The 21,185-nt window shown below is 47.9% G+C and overlaps 1 protein-coding gene across 2 annotated transcripts in view; it reads right to left on the reverse strand.

Moving 5' to 3' along the window:
• Positions 1-21,185, reverse strand: part of LOC6600940 — a 53,625-nt gene that overhangs the window by 21,149 nt on the left and 11,291 nt on the right. Inside the window, exon 1 of one of the 2 annotated variants that reach the window (XM_026986427.1) lies at positions 3,361-3,441. The exons of the other annotated variant lie outside the window; for it this stretch is intronic. Within the exon in view, the coding sequence (XP_026842228.1) occupies positions 3,361-3,396 (36 nt within the window). The 5' untranslated portion in view covers positions 3,397-3,441. Of the gene's footprint in view, positions 1-3,360; positions 3,442-21,185 lie in introns of those variants that run through there. 2 annotated transcript variants of the gene reach the window in all.

Genomic DNA, 21,185 nt, shown 5'->3' on the forward strand with positions numbered 1-21,185 from the left:
AAAGTCGCCGCCGAGTCGCGGGCAAAACGCGTGGGCGATTTTCGGCAATTTTCATCACAAAAGATGCTTTGGGGGCTAAGGGAAAATATCGATGTTTGATAGCATGTCAGGGGGCATGTTGACACCGCATAAATCATAAATCATAAATAAATAAAGATTTCATATTAATTTATGCAAAGCATCCGAGATGTATGGCGTGTCTGAAATTAATTAACCAACATTTTTGTATGCTGAGGCGACGTATGCAAATTTTACCCGCAAGTGCGACCAGTGATCAGTGTCGACTGTCGGTCCTGGCTTTTCTACTAAATCTCCGACGGGTCTGGTCTGTCCAAAACAAAAGGCGGTGGGCAGGGTCGGCCAAGTGGCGCCGCGAAAAACGCCAACGCCAACGCCAACGCCAGAGTCGCAGTCGGAGACGGAGTCGCTAATGAAATTTTATTATACGCTCAGAGTAATAATTTATAAATTTGTTTAACAAAAAATAAATTTGTTAAGCGATAAATTTAAATACGCAAAGCACTTGCCACTTTTGTAAGGCGCTGTCGGTGGCACCTCCCAGATGCTCTCCAAAACTGAGAACCTCCATCAAGCCTTGGCTCGTTTTGGGTATAGATCTGGGAGATCTGATCGGATATCTAGTTGGAAGAACAGACATCTTAATGAGCACGGCGATGGCTATAGCTTGATTCCGATTTATAGCTAGCCTCTCGCCAGAGTCAAGTGAATTATTTTGTTTATTTCCATGAAATTTCAAGCTCAAAATTATGTTCGAAAACTTGAATGTTACACCTCTGTCTAGGCAGATCAGCCGGTTTGGGGTTCAAATGAGATACAAAAATTTGCATGAGAATATGTCTCGGTTTGGCGTCAAAATATTTCAACGGCAAATAGCTCACTGGTTTTGAGTAGCGTCGAATTTATCACCCGAGGAGCAGTGCAGGAACAGCCTGGCTATAGGAATGTCGGTCTTATATGCAAATTATTTAATTTTATTACTTTCTTGTATACAACAAATACCATTATATCTATTTTTTTGTTGACTTTCGGCCCCGATCGATGGTTTGGCGCCTTCGAAAATTTCGTTTGAATTTTGTGGTTGACTGAAGTTGAATGTTTATTAGCCAAATTAGCGTGTCAGGTGAAATTTAAGCAGATTTTAGTTGAGCCCCTGGCTGTTTATGGGAAAATGATTCGATCCGCTTACGGTCGGGCATCTGAGAGATGCTTTTTTATGCGTTTATTTTTATGACACTTATTCTAATGAAGAAACATTTTAAGCCACAGCTTAAGTGACGGAAATACCTATTCAGCCCCCAGTCCCAGTCCCAGCCACAGGCACTACTGTATCTGAGAGATTCATATTCATGTTGATTTTTAACCATTTTTCAAGTGCAGCTTACGCTGAGATTTTGCCAACTCTGATGACAGCCAGCCATTACGCGAGATTAGTTGGCGGCTTTATTTAATTGTTGAAAATTAAATACATTTCTTGAGAAGCCGGCAGATGGCAGATGGAAAAGGAAAGTACAGAAATTGTTGTAGCTATAGAAAATTCTTAAACCCCTGAAGCATTTGCCCCAAAAAATTATGATTAAATCAATGCGAATATATGGTCGTTATTATGGTATATGTAGCAAACCACAAAAGCCACAAAATCCGCTTTAATGATGTATGCGTCGATTATTAACAATTTGGCGCCATTTAAACGGCGCGACATTTTATAATGCAATAACTAAATCCAGCCACGAATCTGTCTTCGTAAAAGGGGGGAATTTAATGGCATCGTTAAAACAAATATCGAAAAGGAACCATGAGGGCATCACAAAATAACGTTTTACGACTTTCGCGCCTTAGAACCAGCTCACTCACTATTTGGTTTATTTCGATTCGGCCATACACATTTTTGTGTGCTTCATGCCATATAGTATACGGTATATACAATGTCTGGTATGGGGAATTCCGATGTTCGAACCGGTTTTCGGGGTTCGGTTAAAATTAAAATCTGACGCGCACTCAATTAAGTTTATTGCATTGCAAATCATGTCCGTAACCCATTTTTATGACAGTCCAGAGGTGTCAAGATGATTTGTCAATGTTTGGCCACGCCCAGGCCCCACACACCAACACCAGCAGACACTCGCCCACTCCTAGCCGATCCCCTCCCCCCGCCTCCCCCTCACTGGCCAGGTCTTACGGCAACTCGTTGTGGCACTCGCCTTGATGGAATGCTAACTGTAGCTGTGACTCGTTGCATCTTCCGCTCGTTTAAAGATAGATTGCGGGTGTTTTTCCGACTCCGTTCGGTTCCGTAATTAGCCACTCACTGACCTTCCTCATTGCCGGCGGCACCTTCCCTGGGAGCCGCCTTGTTCTGTTCTGCCATTGTGTTCTTTAACAACTTTTCTTTTTTCTGGGTTCCAATTTCGCTGCGGCCTTTAAAATGGGTTAAAGTCTTTAAGCATTTTTATGGGAAGCGAGAAATGCCTTCCACTCAATAGATCATCGCGTGGGCAAAGTGAAAACGAGGAGTTCTGGTGACCCCAATGGGTGCTCTCTGCTTATATCTTTGGCTCCTAAAAATCACATTTCATTGTTGTGCTTTCAATGGTAGCACAAGTATTTCAAATATTTGCCAACACCTGGAAAAAATGTGGCTGCAAATATGGAAAAATGTACAGCTAAGCGGCTTGTTTAGGTGGCTGGCACGTCACAGACATGAAATATTTCTGCCATATCAGAGAGCATGGTTTTTGGGCTTCGGCTGGCCGTCGCGGGGGCAAGGTGGAAGCCACGTCGAAACGGCAGCTAGTTGACCAGTTACCCCACCTGTCAATCCCCCATAGACTAAAGACTTAACAATTTGACAAATAGCCGGGCCAAGCAGCTGCATGCAGCAGCCGAAAAAATCTACATAAATTCTCACCTACGAGTATTGCCACAAACCGACGGCGATCTCGAAGGCAATGGGAAAAACGCAGACGAGCAGAGATACATATTTGTTTTTCGATTGCATTGTACCCAAAAATTATAACCCCTCAAAATGAGTACAGGGCTGCATTCCATTTGTGGTGAAAGGCAGATGCGTTCACAATCCCGTATTGTAATTATACAAGTATCAATAGTAATAAACAACAATAAACAGCTCCGATTCGTACGATTCTGATGGAGAGATTCACGTTACGAAGTTACGACAAAACCGCACCGAAATCGCCAGCGAAACGCGCAAAATGATTTCCAATAATAGCACAAATTGTAGCCATTAATTTATTCAAATGAGGTGAGGCACAAGAGGGCGGGAGTTCGTGGGAACATACGCACCAAGAGAGAGTCAGATCAGCACTATTGCGAATGCCTCACCCTATTATGAACTTCACTTGGAGCGAGAGCACTCATTCCTTTTCGATTCTCTCCTTCATAGCACTATTCCATCGTGGAGTGGGAAAGGGACAAAACTTGACGAATTTTCAAGCAAGCACAAACACACACACAAACGAAAAAAAAAAGCGGGAGAACGAAAAAATTACACATTTTAGATTTTGCCACATAAAAAAAAGAATTTATGTCAAATAATATGTTCTTCTACACATCTGTATTTGTATCAAATATATAAAACAAATATAAATATATCACACATTGATGCACTTTTCCTTCGACGAGCTGATTTTCTGCCTTTTTTGCGCCCCCGCCCTTTTATCAAGCGCATTATTTTGCCTTAAACGCACATTTTCTTCCACTAAAACACTTTTTTTGCACACCAAACTTCACTACACACCTGCGGGACATTTTCCCTGTCTGATTTTCCACCATTTTCCGAATTTTCACCGATTGAAACGCGGAGCCGACTTGCAAACGCACGCTTGGCGCGGGTGAAAAAATTTGAGTGAGAACGATGCAAATGCGTTAATTCTTTGATCTCCTTCTCCTACTCTTTCTATTTGGTCTCTCTCCCACGGTCTCTGGAGTACTTTTGTTTATGCTCATCTCTACTCCTTGTCTTCATCCTCTATTACTGCAAAACGAGAGCAATTAAATTAAGTAATTTTACAGAGAGATCAATTACTTTAAATAAATTGAGTAATTTCGCCAAGCGCTGCACCTACACCGCGCACTGTAATTCACCCACCAGTCTCTCCATCTCACTCCCACAACCACACGGGTTTGGTCTCTGTTTTCAGTAGCCGAGGAAGTAGACAAGAAGCACGATGAAGCTCCGCGCAGGGAGCGTGGGAGAGAGAGCAAATAGGAAGAGGAGAAGGAGATCAAAGAATGAACGCACTTGAGCCACTCTCACTCAAATTTTTTCACCCGCGCCAAGCGTGCGTTCTTTAGTCGGCTCCGCGTTTTAATCCGTGAAAATGCGGAAAATGGTGGAAAATACTACAGGGAAAATGTCCCGCAGGTGTGTAGTGAATTTTTGTGTAAAAAAAAAAGTGTTTTTGTAGAAGAAAATGTGCGTTAAAGCAAAATAATGCGCTTGATAAAGGGCGGGGGCGCAGAAAATCAGCTCGTCGAAAGAAAAGTGCATCAATGTGTGATATATTTATATTTGTTTTATATATTTGATACAAATATGTGTAGAAGAACATCTTATTTGGCATAATTTCTTTTTTTTTATGTGGCAAAATCTAAAATGTGTAATTTTTTCGTTCTCCCGCTTTTTTTTCGTTTGTTGTGTGTTCGTGCGTGCTTGAAAATTCGTCAAGTTTTGTCCCTTTCCCACTCAAGGATGGGATTGTGCAGTGAAGAAGAGAATCGAAAAGGAATGAGTGCTCTCCTTCCAAGTGAAAATCGTAATAGGGTGAGGCATTCCCAATAGTGCTGATCTGACTCTCTCTTGGTACGTGTGTCCCCACGAACTTCCGCCCTCTTGTGCCTCACCTTATATTAATAAAGTAATGGCTCTAATTTGTGCTATTATTGGAAATCATTTTGTGCGTTTCGCTGGCGGTTTCGGTGCGGTTTTGTCGTAACTTCGGAGTCATCAGAATGGAGAATATGAGCAAATAACAGAAAGTTTATGGGTAAGTGGGAAAAGAGAATATTTTTCTTTTTAATGCATCATTATAGCGCATGAATATAAATATTTTCAGCAGGGTGCTGTTTGCGATTTGATGCCAACATAATAATTTTACGGGGGACCAATTGATTCTTGCATAAAATTTTAACCCATAACCATAAAAAAAACAAAAAAAAGGAGATCAGCAATCTCTCGAGCTAAATTAAAGAACAATCACAAATATTTAATGCTTTCATGTCTCATTATCTCATACAGATCTATTGTTGGAATTTATATTTGTACACCCGATACTCATGTCTGTCTGTCCGTCCCGATGAACGCCTATGTAGATCTCGGGTATAAATGTAGAGTCGCGTCCGTAGCTGCTACCCACAAGGTGCCCCCTCGTTTTAATATATTTTTGAAAGTGCCAACTACTTGACATTTGCTTTCCCAGACGAGTCCCAGACTTTCAAATGTCCGAACACCGAACTTCCACTCAGTCTTTCGCCCTTGCTGACCATCTTTTGTTGGCCGAGAGCTTGGGCTTTCAATGAGAGTGCGGCGGAAATTCTTTTGGGGCCCCCTTTCTATTGTCGAACAGGCTTTTGTGTTCAACTTTTCATTTTCAATCAAGCCTGTCAAATTTGTCAAGCTCGACGAGTTTTCAAGTGGCTGGGAGGAAAAAGACACAAAAAATTACAAAAATGCATTCGAAGATGCGCATTCCCCGGGCCCCAGGGCGAGGCAGAGTGGGGCAGAGTGGGGCAGAGTGGAGACTGGGTTCTCCTAATCAATGGCATCTAATTAAATGGCGTTGATTGTTGTTGCCACTTTGACAAATTGTTGCTGTTTATTTGTCGGCCTTTTGGTTTTAATGCGTTTTTGATTGGATCGACTGGCCGGCTTACCCTCGGGAGACTGGGGACTGGGGGACTGGGGGACTCTCGATCTCCGGCTGCCCCTGGGCTAGGCGTGAGGCATTTTGATTTATTCCCCCCCAATCAGATAAAGTAAAAAGGTTTCGGTTTGAGTTATATGCAACATGGTTAACCGTTAGAGAGTGTCTGTCCGGTTTCAGGAGAGGAATCTATAAGGGAACCGCTGTTTCTTGGTTTGCCAAAACGGAAATCCAGCTTGGATCTGTTTCGAAAGCATATAAGATGATCTCAATTGGGATTAGAGTTCCACAATTAATGGACGAGCGATGGGCGATTTATCAGGTTTATGCGGTACTTCTTATGGGAATCTTTGGATCAAGCAACGATCTTGAGAGGTTTGTCGCCCCCCTCCGCCTACCCCCTCGTCCCAGTGAGGTGTCAATATCCCGTTCTATTGACGCCCTCGAACAATGGCCCGAACATATTCAAATCCAGTCTCCGGCACTCGTTTATGTGTCACTATTTTGTTGTTTGCCGCCCCAGTCCCCCGTCCCCGTCCACCGTCCACCGTCCGAGGCTTGAGGCATATCAATCTGATGATCATATCAGCCTCGATGCGGCCGCGGATGATGACTTCATGGCAGTCGTCGCTGGATGCCTGTTTTGAATGAGTAAAGAATATTTTTAAATAATTTCCCCGTGCCGAGAGTTGCTCAGGTTTTTCCTCAACATTTTATAGGCGACGCCCAGCGGCGACTCCTGGGAGCTGCCGGCCTGGGAAATGTCACAATGTTGTGCTGAATATTTTCCCCAACATAAACCGCCTGAATTATGGCCGGGAAGTGGTGGGGGAATTAGCATAGGCCTTGACTCACCCACGAGCCCACCGCCCCCCCGCCACGCCGCGCCCCGCCTCGCCGATCCAGTTAGAAAGTAGTAAAAGTTCGTTAACGCGGATGGACATGGTCTTAACGATTTGTAAGCTGTTGTTCGATCTAACGAGCAGGTCTTAGGGCCACAGAATCCATGCGGGGCTCGCCTGGAATGCCACCCAGGACCACGATCCTGGCCGTCTTATCAGCGTGTCCAATTGCAAGTAAAAGAACGTAGAGTGCCAGATAAAACACTTCTAGCCCTTCGGGCGGTACAATCCTATCGGGGCTGTTGCAAAAAACAACAGGCCAGGGCCCAGGAAAAGGCTGCCACAGATAGGCCACGGCCAGGGGCCAGGGGCAGGGGCCAGGGGCCAGGTAGGAGCGGAGTCCAGGACAATTTATGTGACGCGGCGTGCATAATTGAGGCCTTTGGCATTTGCCATTTGCCAGGTCTAATAGGTATGTAATTTTTCTTGGTAAAACCTCAGTTCATTGATGTCCTTGCTGCCAGTCGGGGGAATATCAAAGGATGTCAGTGCCATTTAGCGCATCGAGTGATTTATGCGCCCATTGATAGACAACAGGATCGCACTTTTATAGACTTGGCCAATTAACAGCTGCCAGCGACTTCCGTTTTGCGGCAAAAGAGCCCACCGCTGACAGGCATGATCTATGCGAGGGACTGCTCTAGCGCCGAAGGACATGGCATGCCCGGGCTGGAGATCGATGTCTGGGGCTATAAAGATGTCCCGGCAAACGGAAGCAGCGGCCGACAGCCGATCTCGAGTGGCATTACAGGCATACATATATATATAAGGGAATTAGCCAGATGATAAGACCCTGATGGCAGATAGAAACCGGCTCGAGCGGGTTCTACGCTATCTACCCGTGAACCCTTCCCCACGTGTGGCCTCTTTGATAGTGGATTCGTGCCATTTTTAGGTGCAAAATAATTCGGAAATGGCTTGTTTCCTTTCGAAAAAGGCATTTCCGGTGAATAAAAATCATTCTCGATGCGAAAACATTTTTCTTGGATCCCCTTTTTTATCTGGATATACGATATGCTGGCCGGCGTGTCCTTGACCTAGCATCACAAAATCCAATCTAGCCAGGCAACAGCGACGATGCCTTTCTCTCCCGACGATAATGGTAAAAGTATTTACAGCCCGGCAAAGATAAACCCGAAATATCGGCCAGACGGAGGCCTGATGTGGGCCAATCGCTGATTCGCTGACCGCCTTCCGCTTTCCGTTTAGCGAGCCCCCCGGGGTGGACAGACCCCACATCTAATCGCCTAATCGATAGTCCGTCGAGGAAGGTATTTATGCTACCCAATTGCGCCTTAATGACGAGGTCGTAGAGAGTGATGTCAGCGACCAGCTGATAAGTGGATTTGCTGATAAATTACTGGACTCTTCGCGGCTCTCGGATGACGGAATCGAGCCAAATGGGGATACGGGACTGGCTTCCTGGGAGGATCCATAAATCATGTGCGATTGGAGGCCTTAAGCGGGCCCACGATCCGGCCCGTGACCGATCGAAACCCAGAAATAGACGCATCCAAAAATAAAACGAAACTTTTATCTTCGTAAGACCCGCCCGGTAAGGCCCGACTGACAGCCCAGAGAGCCCCTAACACGCACCGAGGGTGTGCGAGAGGCTTACTCTCTCCCGATATATCAGAGCCCAGCGATTCGATATGTAAACCGTAGACCGGACCGATTGTTGGCGCGGGGCTTAGGTAGGTCCCCCCCCGTGCCCCCCGTGCCCCAGTAAATGCCACAAAAAGACCGCACTCTTGACCAATTGCAGCATTGCGATTGCCGGGGCTTGTGCGCTTTTGGGTGTGTGTTTTTCCTTTGTAGTAGGTCACGGTTCCGTCGTGGGTTCTAACCGGTTATCGCCGGCGATAATTGGCTGTGCCAAGTGCGAAATATCTTGGCCCTCGATGGTAGGCTTCCTCTGCTTCTGGCAGATGGCGATAGCCAGAGCCGAGTGCGAACATCCGCACTCGATCCGTGATCACTGATCGCCGGTACTCGGTCACCCGATCGGAATTTCGAGTCCGCAATCTCCGCATCCGATAAGCTGCCGAACAAAAGCTGGCCGAAAGGAAATACCATCAGGCAGTATCTTGACTGATTGTTGGCTCGGGCTTCGTTTTTTTCGTTTGCTCAACTTTTCCTTTCCGGCAAGTCCTTATCAGTTATTGGGGCAACAGGAATGCGCCACCCTAAACGGATTTAAGGCGAATTCCGAATGCGTAAGGGCGGCCATCGGTTACTGATTCACTGAACCCTAATCGGTTCTTTTATTCCTCTGACTTGGCTGCCCTCGACGTGGGTTTGAAATGCCTCTAATGAGGCAGAAATCTTCTGGCAGAATGGCAACAATGGCAATGGGAAAAACGTACCAGTCATCGCCAGCGGCCATAACCCATACAGGGCGTGGCGAGAGGTGAAAGGTGACCGAGGTGGTGGGGGGGGGGGAGGACATTTGTGCGAGTCCTTTCTCGTCTTTTCTGTTGCGTCATGTTAAATAAAAGCTGGCCCCCGAGCCAGACATTGGACATGGCCCTGGCTCTGGCTCTGGCTCTGGCCCTGGCTCTGTCTCTGGCTCTGGCTCTGGCTCTGGCCCTGGCTTCCGGTTAACGGTGAGGGTCCTGTGGTAACAAAGGAGCAGCCTGCAGCCCTTGCGGTTTTTCAATTGAATTGAAACAGTAAGGAAATGGAAAAGAAGAGGCTGACCGCAACGTGGTTGAAAATGAATACAGCAGCAGGGTAGTGCCCCAGGGCCGGCAGTCGGTGCCATGGCTGGTGATGTGGCAGAGGAAGTCTTGTGTCTCGTGGCCCTCCTTCCTGTCCATCCGAGTGTCCAGTGACACCCATCTACGAAGCCGTCGCCGACTGATCATCGCCTTTGCACAGCCAAGTTTGGACTGTCCTAAATTAACGTCTGTGTGCTAATTGATTGTTCAAATAGTTGGCTGGTTTCATTAGCTCTGCGGGGGTACGGCAAGGGCCCTCTGGATCGACTCTTTAATTGCCGCACCTGCATCGCGTGTCCATAAACAGAAACAGAAACAAAAGGCAAATAACTGTCCGGCCCATTGTCAGATGTGTGTCAATGATATATATCGTGGGTCAGTGGGTGGGGTGGGGGGGGTGCCCAAGGACATCGGGCAGTTCTGGGAAGCAATAAATGTGTCACAGGTCCCGCAGGGCAGGCCAAAAAAAGCCAGAAAATACGCCCTGAACTTTAATTCCAGTTCAAATCTGTGGAAAGTCTTTCTCTCATGGATTTCCCCCCCAGGCAGGCCCCCGGGTGCACCCCAGGGCATATCGGTTTTCACTTATCTTCACTTAACCTTCAGCCGTGACCCGGCCCCCGTTGCCCAACTCATTTGAAACGTTTTCAAAAAATCTGCATAAATTAGTTGGGTAAATAATTTTGCAGCCGATGACGCGCCGCAACAAATTAAGTCTGGCTGCAGCCCAAAGGGGCTATGGGGGGCGGGGAGGGGAGGGGAGGGGGGACGCTAATGGCCAACGCAAACAAACCAAACGATGCAGCGTGATGGCCGCCGCTGATGCAGCAGGGCCTTGCAACAAATTGATCAATTCATAAATAATGAAAACGTTTAGCCAAAGAAAGTGTTGAGCGGCGGGCAAGGGGGGGGGGGGGGGGTAATGCAGCGCCACAAACGTCAATTTTAATCGCCTCCAAGTGCACTGAAAGAAAAACTAACACCAGGAAAAGGGAGCCAGAGAGAGGCTTCGATTTGAGGCCCATCCGCTGTCCAAAGGGGCTATTCCAGAGGCTGTTCCACTCCCCTCCCCTTGGTTTCTGAGTGTACGAGCACACGGAAGGGAGCTGGTGGACCCCCCCCCCCCCCCCCCCGTCGATGTGGAGCGACACATGAAGTGAAGAGTCTTGCACTTGCGTTGGCGATTGTCACGATCGATGGCGACCACGGCCAATGTCCAGGCGGCTGGAATAAATATTCAAATAAGAAATCAAGTCCGGCCCCACCCCCCCGGCCCCCCGCCGCCGATGGCCAGTTGCATCCGCAATCGTTGGGGCATTGTCGCTGCTGTCAGCGTTTGTCAAATGAAGGCACCGCAGAAGCCAGCCACTTGGGTGGGCCACCACTTGGACTTGGACTTGGACTTGGGCCTGGACTTGGACTTGGGCCTGGCGTTGACAGTTCTCTGCCCCTGCCCCTGCCACTGCCGCTGCCACTGCCACGGCGATAGCCTGGACCGGATAAGGCGTTTTCTGCATTACTCTGTTCATTGGAATTCTTTGGGGCTGCCTGTCGCTGAAAGAAATTAGAAAAACGCCCCTGAAATGCAACTCTTTGCGGGCACAGCATGTGGCATGCGGCATGCGGCAGGCATCCAATTTGAACCGATTTGGCGCCTAATTTGGTGCAAAAATTTGATCTCTTTCTTCGTTTAGAAAGTAATTGTTGCGTGGGTGTCTGACTCGGGCTCTGGCTTTTACAAATGGCCATTTGATTGTCGAACCAGTTTGAATGTCCAACTCCGACTCCTTCTTGGACTCCACCAAAAGATACCCACCTGACGGCGGCAGTCAAGTGTTTTTTCGGGTATTTTTTGGTGGCTCTCTGGCTTTCTTTGAGCCACGAAATGCCACTGCTAACTGGGTCATCATGGGCTGACATGATCGCGGCTCCACTCCACTCCACTCCACTCCATCCGTTGCGAGTGCCTTGCCCCCTCATAAATCAGTGGAGACTCTCGAGGGGCCAAGGATCCTGCCGATGTCCCGGCACAAATATGCGCCACGCCTCCGGGCGACTTAATTGTTGGCAAACAAAATGAATGCATAATTAGTTTGGCTCCAGCGGAAGGGCCTACCCCCTGCCCCCTCGCCGGAGTTTAGTTATTTATGTCGGACCGGAGTAACCCCCTACCCCCTCCCCACCCCCCCGCGTTCATATGCATATTATGGATATTTCTGGCTCTCATTCTCAGAGTTGAATGCATTTTTAATAATTTCATTAGGAGCTGGTCGCCGGTCGTTGCCATAATTTTAATGATGGCTTTATAGAGACATTCGCCCGAGAGCTCCCCAGCCACAGCCAGAGCCAGAGCCACCGATAAGAACGGCTAGAATTGGGTAGTGCCGTTTACCGTTGCAAGGGCCACGGGGCCAGAGATAACTTAATTGGAATTTATACTATCATCGCCGTGATCAATGGCTCTCGGAATCAGAAAGCTCTGTGGCACTCTGCCCCTCGGAATCACAAAGCTCTGTGGCACTCTGCCCCTCGGAATTACATCTCTCTGTGGCACGGCCTCTCTGCCTCTCTCTCTCTCTCTCTCTCTCTGTGTCTGGCTTTGACCGATAGACATCTGGTTAGCCAGAACCTCATAAATTTCTAGCATAATTTATGCCATATGCCATCTCTGAGCTTTCTGGCTTCTCCCGCCAAGTTCTAGAGCGTTTCTCCCCGATCCTGGCGAGAGAGCGGCGAGGGGCAGGGGGGCGGCGAGTGCCCTATCGTGCCGGCATCGCATCTCTTAGAGATCTTAACGTGGCGATAAGCAAACTCTGGAAATCAATTTTGCTGCGTTGTTGTACTTAATTAAAAACGAACCGAAGAATTGGTTCTGGGCCTGCCCAAGACGGGTCCCCAGAAGGCCCAGAAGGCCCAGGAATTCCTTTTTTTTCCCAAGCCTGGCTGAAAACTCAATTTGCCAGTTGTGTGTGTGTGTGTGTGTGTGTTAGCCGATAAGCGAGCTCAATTAGTAGCCCCGAGGCACCTGTGGGCCTTCCTTCCATCTGGGAATTCCTTAACTAATTTCCCTCTATTTCTCTATGCGCCTCCACTCTCGCTCTCTCCCTCTCTCCCTCTCCCTCTCCCTCTCTCCTTCTCAGATAAATCAAAATTCCTTTCAACATTGTGTGGGGTCCCGATCTCATTCTTGTTTATCTTTTGGTCCTTTGTGGAGGACTCTTTCGGTCGACTATTAATCAAAATGGTCCCATATATTATCCATACCCAATCCATAACCTATATTCCCATCATATTTTCAATTGTGGCCACAGAGATATATTGTTTTGATCTGGCTAATAAGCCAAATGGATGATTTATGGGAATAAAACTTGAAAACGAAATGCATTTCGAGTGGATTCAAAGTTGGTGGAGACACGGCCTGGGGTGGAGGTAAATTTCCTATCTTCTTCTTATATTTCCACCTTCATTCCACAGGAAAGTGCTGTACATTTTCGCCTTCATTTGGCCACGTTATAGAGCCCATTAGGGCCCTGCTTTCACCTTCACCTTGGGGCCTGCCTGCTCAAGGGGAAATGGCCACTAAATCACTGCAGGCCTGCATGCAGAGAACGGAAAATTCTCGGGAAATTTACTGCGAAAAGGTCGCCGAGGATTTACGAGCGGCTCCCCCCCCCCCCCCCCCCATTCAACCTCGTTCTGAGGCGAATTTAAATCAATTTTAAATACCAACCAAATAGGGGGCGTAACGGAATGCCATGTGGCCCATAATTTGGCATGAAATTTTCGCCCATAATTTATTGTCCACCGCTGCTACCTGGTTGCATGCATCCTGTGGCACACTTTCACCTTTCTCTGCTACCGCAATTTGCCGCCTTAATGCAGTTTTTTCCCTTTGCCCTTTGCCCTTTTCCCTTTGTCTTTGCTCTAATTTGTGCGGCATTGTTGCAACAGCAGCTGATGCTGTGGCCTTGGCACGGGTCCAGGCCGGGGCGTGGCGGGGGCGGGGGCGGGGGTGCCGTGTGCGCTGCAGCTGCGGCCGCCAATGATTCAGCTTTGGTGAGTCACAGCCATCCCAGACCCGCATTTCCAACTAAAAATCATCAATGAACTAAATTTACATATCACAAAAGTCGGGCAGATGTCTAAAGTGGAAAAGGAAAGCGGCCAGAGAGAGGGAGAGAGAGAGGGAGAGAGAGAGGGAGAGAGGTTCTTTATCTCCAGGCGCCGTTTGAACGCATTACCTGGCAATCGACTGAGAAAATGTGTCTCCTCTCCTCTGCCCCACCTCCTCGCTGAGGCGGCACTAACGGACGCCAAAAGCATTTGCCGCTGCCACTTGAGATCCAGTGGAGGCACCGGCTGGGGCTAGATCATCGATCGCTCGAGGGCGAATGTACACTGGAAACATTTCTGCAATGGCTGGGCATTTCCCATCTAAGATTTTATTGGCCAAATTGTTGCCCCTTGCCCCTTGTACTTCGAGAGGCACTCCGCCCCGTCGATGCTTCAGTCAGGAGGTCCTCCAACTAATTGGATCCTTGGCGCTGGCAACAACAAATGTCTGCCAATGGCCGATGCTGTCTGTCAATCGCACGTGACTTTCCACGCCACAGAAGGAGGAGCCGTATATCATATTTATAGAGCTGTCATATGGCAGGGCAAACGGCATTTGGGAATCGAGAGGGAATCGGCCATCACGTGCTGCAGTTGTCCTTGTTTGGGTGTGTGTGTGGCCCTTTTTTTCTCCACACTCAAGTGTCATAATTCATACGAAAATTGAAAAGGTGTCCTGGCTTATTGACTGCGCCGGGATTAAGTGACAGTTCTGTGTGGTTCTGACATGCCGCACAATGGAGCGGAGTTCTCGGTTCGGGGCAGACCCTGCCCCTGTCCCTGCCCCTGCCTGCCACGAAAGCGCTTCTCTTCGGCTTTTGAGGCAAATGATTTATTTGTGGGCCTCCGACTAAAACAGCTATATAAAATCCTCCCTCCAAATGATAAGCGAATAAGCTAACCGAAAAACGTCAAGAGCAGACAGTCTTTAAGGCGTGGCAGAGATTGAATCGAATGGCAGAAGCTGAGTGGAATTCACGGTCCCCTGGGCGGCCATTACTACCCATTTTCCAGTTCCATTTGTCCTTTCAGCCCCTTGGCAGACCGTCTCCCTCCTGCAGAGACTCCCTCCCTCAGCTGCAAGACGGAGCGAGTGGCTCCTTGACTCCTTTGGGTGCGATAAATCCATGAAGTTTCAACAACTTTTTCGCCCCAAATGCACCCCGTTGCACCTCTTGGCTGTTGTGGCATTCTTAAATGTGACTTTTAGCACCGTCTTCAGCTTTTGCTTGTGGCAAATGCGTCGCCATGAAATTTTAATCAAGTTTTTGCTTCCGTTTTTTAGTATTTTTGGTCTTTTTTTGGCAGACATGTCTGCCGTGTGGCATTTCCGCTGTCAGGGGGGTTGCAGGAGGGGCAGGCGGCAGGCGGCACGTGGGTGTGGGTTTTAGGGGTTCAACGAACTTTGGTTTTAGTTTAAGCCATCTCCAGGACCTCTGAAGCGATGCCCCTCAAGCTTTCCGCACATTCCACCGCCTCGAGGGGGGAGTATCTAACGCCTTGGTTCTAAAGCCCCCGTTATAACCCCTTCAGAAGCCCCCTGTGCCTGAGACGATCGCACGGTAATTCCCAAAAATCCTGCCGCAGCAAAAAGGGACAGCAAATTGGCTGCGGGTGCCCAGGACCAGGCCCAGGACCAGGCCCAGGACCAGCTCAATCACAGACTCATAAATAATACAATGCCCAAAAGGGAGACCCGGGCTGATGCTACCAGATAATTGCCGCCAATCAAAGTTTATTGAAACGTGACACAAGACCCCAAGCCGGCTGCCTGCCACCCCCCCACTTGGCTCCATCCGACCTCGATTCTTTGTCGGGCAGACACCGAGTCGCCCACAGAAAAAGTTTCACAAATGAACAGAAAATAGGACCAGTAGCCAGACAAAGGGGAGGCCTATGCCTCCCTGCCTCCTCCTCCTGCCGCCGACAAGTCCTTTCAAGTTCAAATTATCATTCCGTTTATAGATGCCTTGGTCCTTGACTAAAAATAGAACAAAATGGCTGCTCATCGCGGTCGGAGGGGGCCTCAATACGTAATGACGCCAAGTCCTGTGCTCTGGCCCTGGGCTCCTTTCCGCCCAAAAACTTGATGGACTTTGAACTGTTGGCGTCCTTGTGGCTCGCCTCCAGACACACTGGCGCTGGTGGCATTTAGTGGGTCATAGTTTTTCGAGAGAGTTACTTCAAATTGGGGCAATTTCGGGGCATAGCATTTACGTACCCTGTCTAAAGGGTTTTTCCCTCTGTGTTTTATGGTTATATTTTCCATCAATCGATGGGATGGTCCCTTCAATTGGGCCGCCTAGCGGTTCATTGGGGGTCGGCACCCTTTGGAGCCATGATCGTGCTCATTTCCATTCATTGCCGGCTTCGACACCGACCCACGGCCAATGCAATTAGACTCTAATAAGACGCAAAACACTAACGCCAGGCGATGCACAAGAAAACCAGAATCCCAACGAGGGCTAGGGGCAGGGGCAGGGGCAGGCAGGCAGGCAGAAAGATGAAAAGAACATGAATGCTCAGCAGCAGAAGGCCCAAAAGAACCGGCAACCGCCCAACCACTGGGCCAGAGATAGCCATCTAGTTAGCCAACAAATTGCATAGACAGTAAAGTGGAAATCTAACACACCACCGCTACCCGCTACCCCCCCTGGAGTGCCCATGAAAATGGTGAGAAATTTTCACAAATTGCGGCTGGCCAGGATCGGGGGGGATGGGGATGGGGCAGGAGGGGGCACAGATGGACCCGGGCTAATCCAGGCGGCCAGGCGGCCGCTTTGCTGGATATGATTAGGAATTTAAATGCTTTTGAATTATTAAATTAGTAAATATGCAACGCCCGATCCCAGATCGGACCGAACCGAACCGAACCGAACCGCAGCCGATAGCTGTTGCAGGTGCAGCTGCCTTGCCACAGAGCCAAGCAGCCCGGCTCCAAAAACCAGTTAAAAGTCCATTAAAACGCCACAGAGAAAAAGAGTTTGCCTGCCGCCAGAACTGGCACAGTGGTCAAAGATATTTGGGAATCAAAAATCCAGTTAAATCGTTGAAGGGGTTGCATCTTCAGGTGCTCCAAGGGGCACCATTTGGCCCATCTGGAGGCACTGTGCTGGGACCGTGGCCTGTCTGCTCCCGCAGCTAGTTTTGTTCTTGCTCGATCTTGGGCCTGTTGGCTGTTGGCTGTTGGCTGTTGCCTGTTGCTTTTGTTGTAATTACACGCCGCCCAGCACACGCCCGCCCCAGTCGCCGTCTTCGATCGCCGGCCGCTGCGTGTAATCGAATCTATCAATCTATGAGATAAATCTTATTTTCTAATCTTGTTATCGTGCGCGCGCCGCCATCGACGGCGGACGGGAAGACTGTGGACTCACTTTTAGCTGGAGGTTTTTTTTGTTGTTTTTGGCCAAGACTTTGGCTGGTTTGTAAATTTTGCTTAGCATTTCCGCCCCGGCCACAAAAAACACTTGTGCCCAGCCGGGGCCTGGGACTGCACTGGGACTGGGACTGGGAGATGGGTTGGATGGGTGGCCCTAAGTAAGCAATCAGAAGTCGGTCCACTGGCCCCTGCCAAATGACAGTTTCCTCCAAACACAAAACCTATTTATAGACCCTCGAGTGCAAAAGAAACAACAACAAAAAAAAAAACCAATTAAGTTGGGGATTAATTTACGCGCTTCTTGAGACATTCAGCGAAAATATTGAGGACCAGAAGCCCTCGGACAGGCGCCCTTTAAGCGCTAAACACGGATCGGACTCGGACTCGGACTCGGACTCCTTAGGGGCCCCGGTTGGAGGCATTGATTGAAAAAGATGAAAAGTGCCTGAAATGCCAGCTGGGAATCGGCTTCTTCATGGCGGACAGCAGACGGACAGAGGCAGGGTCCGAGGCAGGCAATATTTAAACTAAAATGAACAAAAGATGCAAAGCGAAGCCGACACAATCTGTCGATGTCGATGATGATGAAGATCGTAATGAGGTTTCGCCAGCGAATGGGAATGGGAATGGGAATGGAAATGGGTCCAAGAATGGGTGCACTGCCAGGTTTTTGAGGAGCGCGTTGTAGCGTGGCATGTTTACTTAACGAATCCCAGACCCCAGTCCCCCCCTCCCCCCGTTCCAGTCCCCTGTAAAAGGCACTTGAGCAATGGTCAGCCTCCACAAACAGAGGGACCAACCGATCGACTGACTTCGGAGGTCAAGTGTAGTTTTTAATTTTTTGTTTCAATATGCATTCGCCCTTCGCCCCCCTCGCCCCCTTGTCCCCCCCTGTGGCTGCCTGAGGGCTTCAAGGATACTCCCTAGATATGTGGAAAAGTCTTTGAGCCCTTTTTGGAGCTAGAACATAAATCAAATGTCGCCCAATCCGAGCGCCGTGTGGCAAGGGCATAAAAATCGCTTCCTCATAAAAATTCCGCTAAAAATATTTTTGCTGGCAGGCGGCTGGAGGGTTCTGGAGACTAAAACCGACACCTTTCGCGACTGCAGACTGCGTGTTGTTAAACAATGAAAATGCCTGGGACTGGGGCTGGGGCTGGGGCTGGGGGCTGGGACTGGGGGGCTGGCAATGCCAATAAACTGTTGTTTATTTTTACTAGCGTCGCGTTGGCGGCAACGACGCAGCAGCAGCGCATAAATACATCCATCACTGGAAGGCTCCAACGGCACAGGTCCCTGAGTCCCTGAGTCTCTGGCTTGTCGTCGGCAATTTATCTTTGAAATCAGCGTCTATATGCATGCATCTCCCCCCCCCCCCCCCACCATGTTCGCTCCTTTCGCCTGTTTTTTCCTCTCTTGTAATTAGATACGCGTCTCAACCCACACTGGAGGGGGCGGAGGGGGAGGAAAACCCCACCAACAGGTGAGCAATCTCGTTTGTTCTGTGCTGTGGGCGTGGCAGTGGAATTAAGACATATAGAAATCTCCAACTTCAGCTCCAGGGCCAACTCCAATGAGTCCGATTGTTTGGACCCGCTTTTCCTTCGGTCTGTGACTCTGCATTCGCAATCAGTACAAATACCAACAGACCTCCCCCCCCCCCTTTGGGCCGCTGTCTGCCAAAGTGCTAAAATGCAAATGCAAACAGTTGGACCCCAGCAATGTGTCTGGATTTGCATCTGTGGGTCTCTGGCCTGCCGCTTTGGGGGCCAAAGCACTTGGCCCAGGCGGAGGGCTCTCATTGTTCAGTGGGTCAGTCCTGGGGGCTGATCTGGAGTGCAGAGAGAAGACTGGAAGATGTGGGGGGAGTACACCCTAGATAGTGCCCACAAAGAGTGGCCCTCTGAGTGGTCTAAGGCCATAGAAAGTGGCTTGAGCCCACATATTGTATAAGATTTGCTCGGCAGTGGGAAAAGCCATGTATTGACTGAGACTTTTCGCAAAAGCATGTGGAATGGTTTTGCGTCGATTTCGTAAGATTTCCAGGCACTCTGCAATTTCGCGCATTACGCTGGCGATCACCTCCGGTGACCCCCAGACCCCAACGGAGTTTGTCGATAAAAGTAAAAGCTTTGCGCATGGGATGGGTCAAGAAAACCAAGAAAACCCCAGGGCCAAAGTACACTGAAATCTATGCAAATGAAGATCCACAGTAGGCAAAATATTTACCCAATTACCGGGCATCGAAAACAAAGCGGACAAAAGGCATATTTGCATTTGGCATGCCTTAAAGTTGACATCTAGCTAAGCGCTACGAAACTTTTCCCAGTCGGCGGTAGACATATGCGAAAACTGACAGCCAACAACGGAAAAGCAACAACAACAACAGCAACAACAAAGGCAGGCCAACGAGTGTTAGAAAACAAAAAAACGTTAACTAAAAGACGCAACAGTAGTTGCCCCGAAGTAGCCCCTAGGAGGGGGAGAGAGGGAGGGAGAGGGAGAGAGGGAGAGACTGGAACCAATTGAACATGTAATGGAAATGGTACTCCGACTCTGCCTCTCGCTGTCTCTGTCGCTGTCGCTGTCTCTGTCCCTGCCTCTGGGGGGACTGTCAAGTCATGCGGCACGTTGTTTACGCGGCATAATGAGTTATTAGAAAACGTTTAATAATTTGCATAAATCAACAGGCACTGCTATAAACTTGTACAGAAAATATGAAAATACAGATAGAGCTGCAAAGAAAAAATTGTGAAAAAAAACAACAAATTTTATACGCATGGAATTTGACAATAACAAGCCGGAAAAAGAGCCGCAGCGAGGGATACTCTAACGTGGCCAAAAATACCAAGGAATTATAGGCCCTTAAGGTGGGGAGTCTTTGAAACAAAACCCTTTATTATTTTGGCCCTCGCTTAAAGTAGAGTTTTAGATTTTTAAATCGTATTCGAGGTCTCGGAAGTAGCATTTATGGTTCGGTTTTTTTTTGTTTTTGCCTTAATTTAATCCCAGAACCCACATATTTTTAGCAATTTTCTCACTTATTTTCATTATTGTTGGACCCACTTCGTTCGATGCTCTAATGTCCTTTGAAAAGGACTTGCCATAACCCAATTTTCTTCCTCCTAATAAGGACACTCTAATTGATTTTTGAGCATTTTTTCAATGATTTTTTTCAAACATTTTTCAAAGCCAAAGTCGCTTTTTTTATGAACTTAAATTTGTGTAATTTCAATTAAATTTTTTGCCATTAAGGAACTTACTTTGAGAGCAGCAAATATGCCTTACAGGTAGGTCCATCCGTAGCCCTTGTAACCAGGAAAGTGCTGTCCTCCCTCCCTCCCTTGTACCCTGGAAAGTGTTGCCCTCCCTCTCACCGCAAGCCTCCTGCTTTAGGCCATATAGCAGCTCTTTGGTTAGGGTACAGTGTTTAGCCCCTGGCACCGAACTAAATCCAAATTTTTGGCCTTTTTTTTGTGGTATTTTCGTTGACATTTTTGGTACGCGCAATTGCAAAAAAAAGGCAAAAGTGAAGTGCCCGTTTGCCTGCGGAATTCGCTGGATAAATAAATGGCGTTTTGTATGCTGTCCGTGTCCGGTGTCCCGTGTCCCGTGTCCCGTGTCCCCTGGCCGTGCCCCTGCCCCTGCCCGTGTCTTTTCGATAAGTATCATTGCTCTGCACATTTTTATTAATAATCATATTTGCTTGATTTCTAAGATTTGGGTCCAAAGTTTGACAGATTTCATAAAAACGGGTTTTTTTTACCTTAAAACTTTTTTAAAACATTATCAAAAATATTTATCTTAAGCCACAAAAACTACACCAAAAATTTCAACGAAAACCAAGAAAAGTTTTTATTTTACAGCTGCAATTTTTGGTCTCAAATTAGTTCTATATGAGAGTTTTCTAATACAACAATAACCAAGTTTTTATTTTACAGCTGCAATTTTTGGTCTCAAATTAGTTCTATATGAGAGTTTTCTAATACAACAATAACCAAGTTATGAAAATATATATTCGGCGAAATAATTACAAAATGTCCAAAATGATTAAAAAAAAAGTTAAAATTTGTAATAAATTTACTTAAATATTGAGTGGCTTGACCTTTCTGATTGAGAAAAGTGGAGCAACGCTTTGGCATTGAATCTACAAGACGTGGTTGAGGGGAGA

The sequence above is a fragment of the Drosophila persimilis genome, unplaced genomic scaffold, assembly GCF_003286085.1.
Source record: "Drosophila persimilis strain 14011-0111.01,24,50 unplaced genomic scaffold, DperRS2 tig00000002-arrow-pilon, whole genome shotgun sequence".
Lineage (NCBI taxonomy): Eukaryota > Metazoa > Arthropoda > Insecta > Diptera > Drosophilidae > Drosophila > Drosophila persimilis.